Source organism: Suricata suricatta, chromosome 8, assembly GCF_006229205.1.
Source record: "Suricata suricatta isolate VVHF042 chromosome 8, meerkat_22Aug2017_6uvM2_HiC, whole genome shotgun sequence".
Lineage (NCBI taxonomy): Eukaryota > Metazoa > Chordata > Mammalia > Carnivora > Herpestidae > Suricata > Suricata suricatta.
Window position 1 is genome coordinate 22,434,099 of NC_043707.1, and position 1,559 is coordinate 22,435,657.

The following is a 1,559-nucleotide window of genomic DNA, read 5'->3' on the forward strand; positions in this document are numbered from 1 at the left end:
ATGGAAACCAAAGGCTGAAGTTGCAGGGACCCAGGTTGGGTATAGAGTGGACACTGAGGGTGGCAGGGTCTCCAGGGATGGAGAGGGAGGAGATGAAGGGGTTTGGGGGCCCACAGGGTAAGTTTCCAGTGGCTGGGGAGATGCAGGCCCTGTCTCAGAAGGAGGTGCCTCTCGCAGAGACAGGCAGGGTGACTTCACGCTCTGCCCTCCAGATTGGCTCCTACTTTGGGGCCTCCCTCTGTACTGTGGATGTGGATAGAGACAGTAGCTCTGACCTGGTCCTCATTGGGGCTCCACATTACTACAAGCCGGCCTGGGGGGGCCAGGTGTCCGTGTGCCGCTTGCCCCAGGGGGTGAGTGACTGATGAGGCTTGGTCTGGGTGGGGCCTGGGTGTGGGGTGGAGGGGTTGCCTGGCTTGGGACCTGACACTGGTGTTGTTCTGCAGACGGCTAGGTGGCAGTGTGAGGTCCTTCTGTGTGGGGAGCAGGGCCACCCGTGGGGCCGCTTTGGGGCAGCCCTGACAGTGCTGGGGGATGTGAATGGGGACAAGCTGACAGACGTGGCCATCGGGGCTCCAGGAGAGCAAGAGAACCGGGGTGCTGTCTACCTATTTCATGGAACCTCAGAACTGAGCATCAGCCCCTCCCATAGCCAGGTGAGGCCCCTCTCTGAATCCTCTGCCAGTTTCACCTCCTTTCCCATGTCTTGGGTGTGCCTGATGTCCGTGTGCTTCTTGTCATGGACCTTAATAGCAGCCATTCTCCTTTCAGGGGGTTATTGCTATGAATGTCACCAGGCCCAGCTAAACACAAATTCTCTGTCTTTCGTCCTTTGGCTCCAAACAGACTTCAGCCTGTTGTGGGCAGCTTAGTGGTTAAGTGACTGCAGGCCCTGGTCAAATGCCTAGCCGGCCATGTCAGCTGCGTGGCCTTAGGCAGTGATTGGCTTAACCTCTGTGAGCCTTAGTTTCCTTCTATGAAACATTAAATGATAAGCTCCATAGGCTTCTTGTAAAGATGACTCAATGGAGTACTAAGTACTCTGTTCATCAAATATTTATGAAGGAACATACAAACGCTGAGTAAATTAATCTATTATGTTTCTGTTGTTACACTTTCATTTTCTCATTAGCCTGTACCCTACATGAGTTGGACCAAAGGAACTCTCCTCTCTCTGTCTGGGGTCCCTGGGGTCCATGGGGTCTCACTACACTTGCTTTCCGTTCCTACCCCTTTATCACTCCTTTTCCATTTTTCCTTCCAGTTCTGCTTTTGCTGTGGCCTCCTTTCCAAATCTTCCTTTTCAAATCTTTCAAATGACTGTCCCTTGACTTCCACTTGTCCTTTCCCTCTCTGGCCAGCGGATTGCAAGCTCCCAGCTCTCTCCCACACTCCAGTATTTTGGACAGTCGCTGAGTGGGGGTCAGGATCTCACCCAGGATGGACTAGTGGACCTGGCTGTGGGGGCCCGTGGACAGGTGCTGCTGCTCAGGTGATAACTCCCCACATCCCATCCTTGCCCTCGGTGTGTCCAGTTCAACAACCAACACCCCCCCCCC

At 54.2% G+C, this 1,559-nt stretch overlaps 1 protein-coding gene across 1 annotated transcript in view; it reads left to right on the forward strand.

Annotated features, from left to right (window-relative positions):
- LOC115297839 (integrin alpha-D-like) overlaps positions 1-1,533 on the forward strand; it is a 5,766-nt gene extending 4,233 nt beyond the window's left edge. Inside the window, exons 8-10 of the mRNA XM_029945982.1 lie at positions 213-353; positions 447-656; positions 1,362-1,533. Of these exons, the coding sequence (XP_029801842.1) occupies positions 213-353; positions 447-656; positions 1,362-1,496 (486 nt within the window). The 3' untranslated portion in view covers positions 1,497-1,533. The remainder of the gene's footprint in view (positions 1-212; positions 354-446; positions 657-1,361) is intronic.
- Positions 1,534-1,559: the final 26 nt, after the last annotated feature.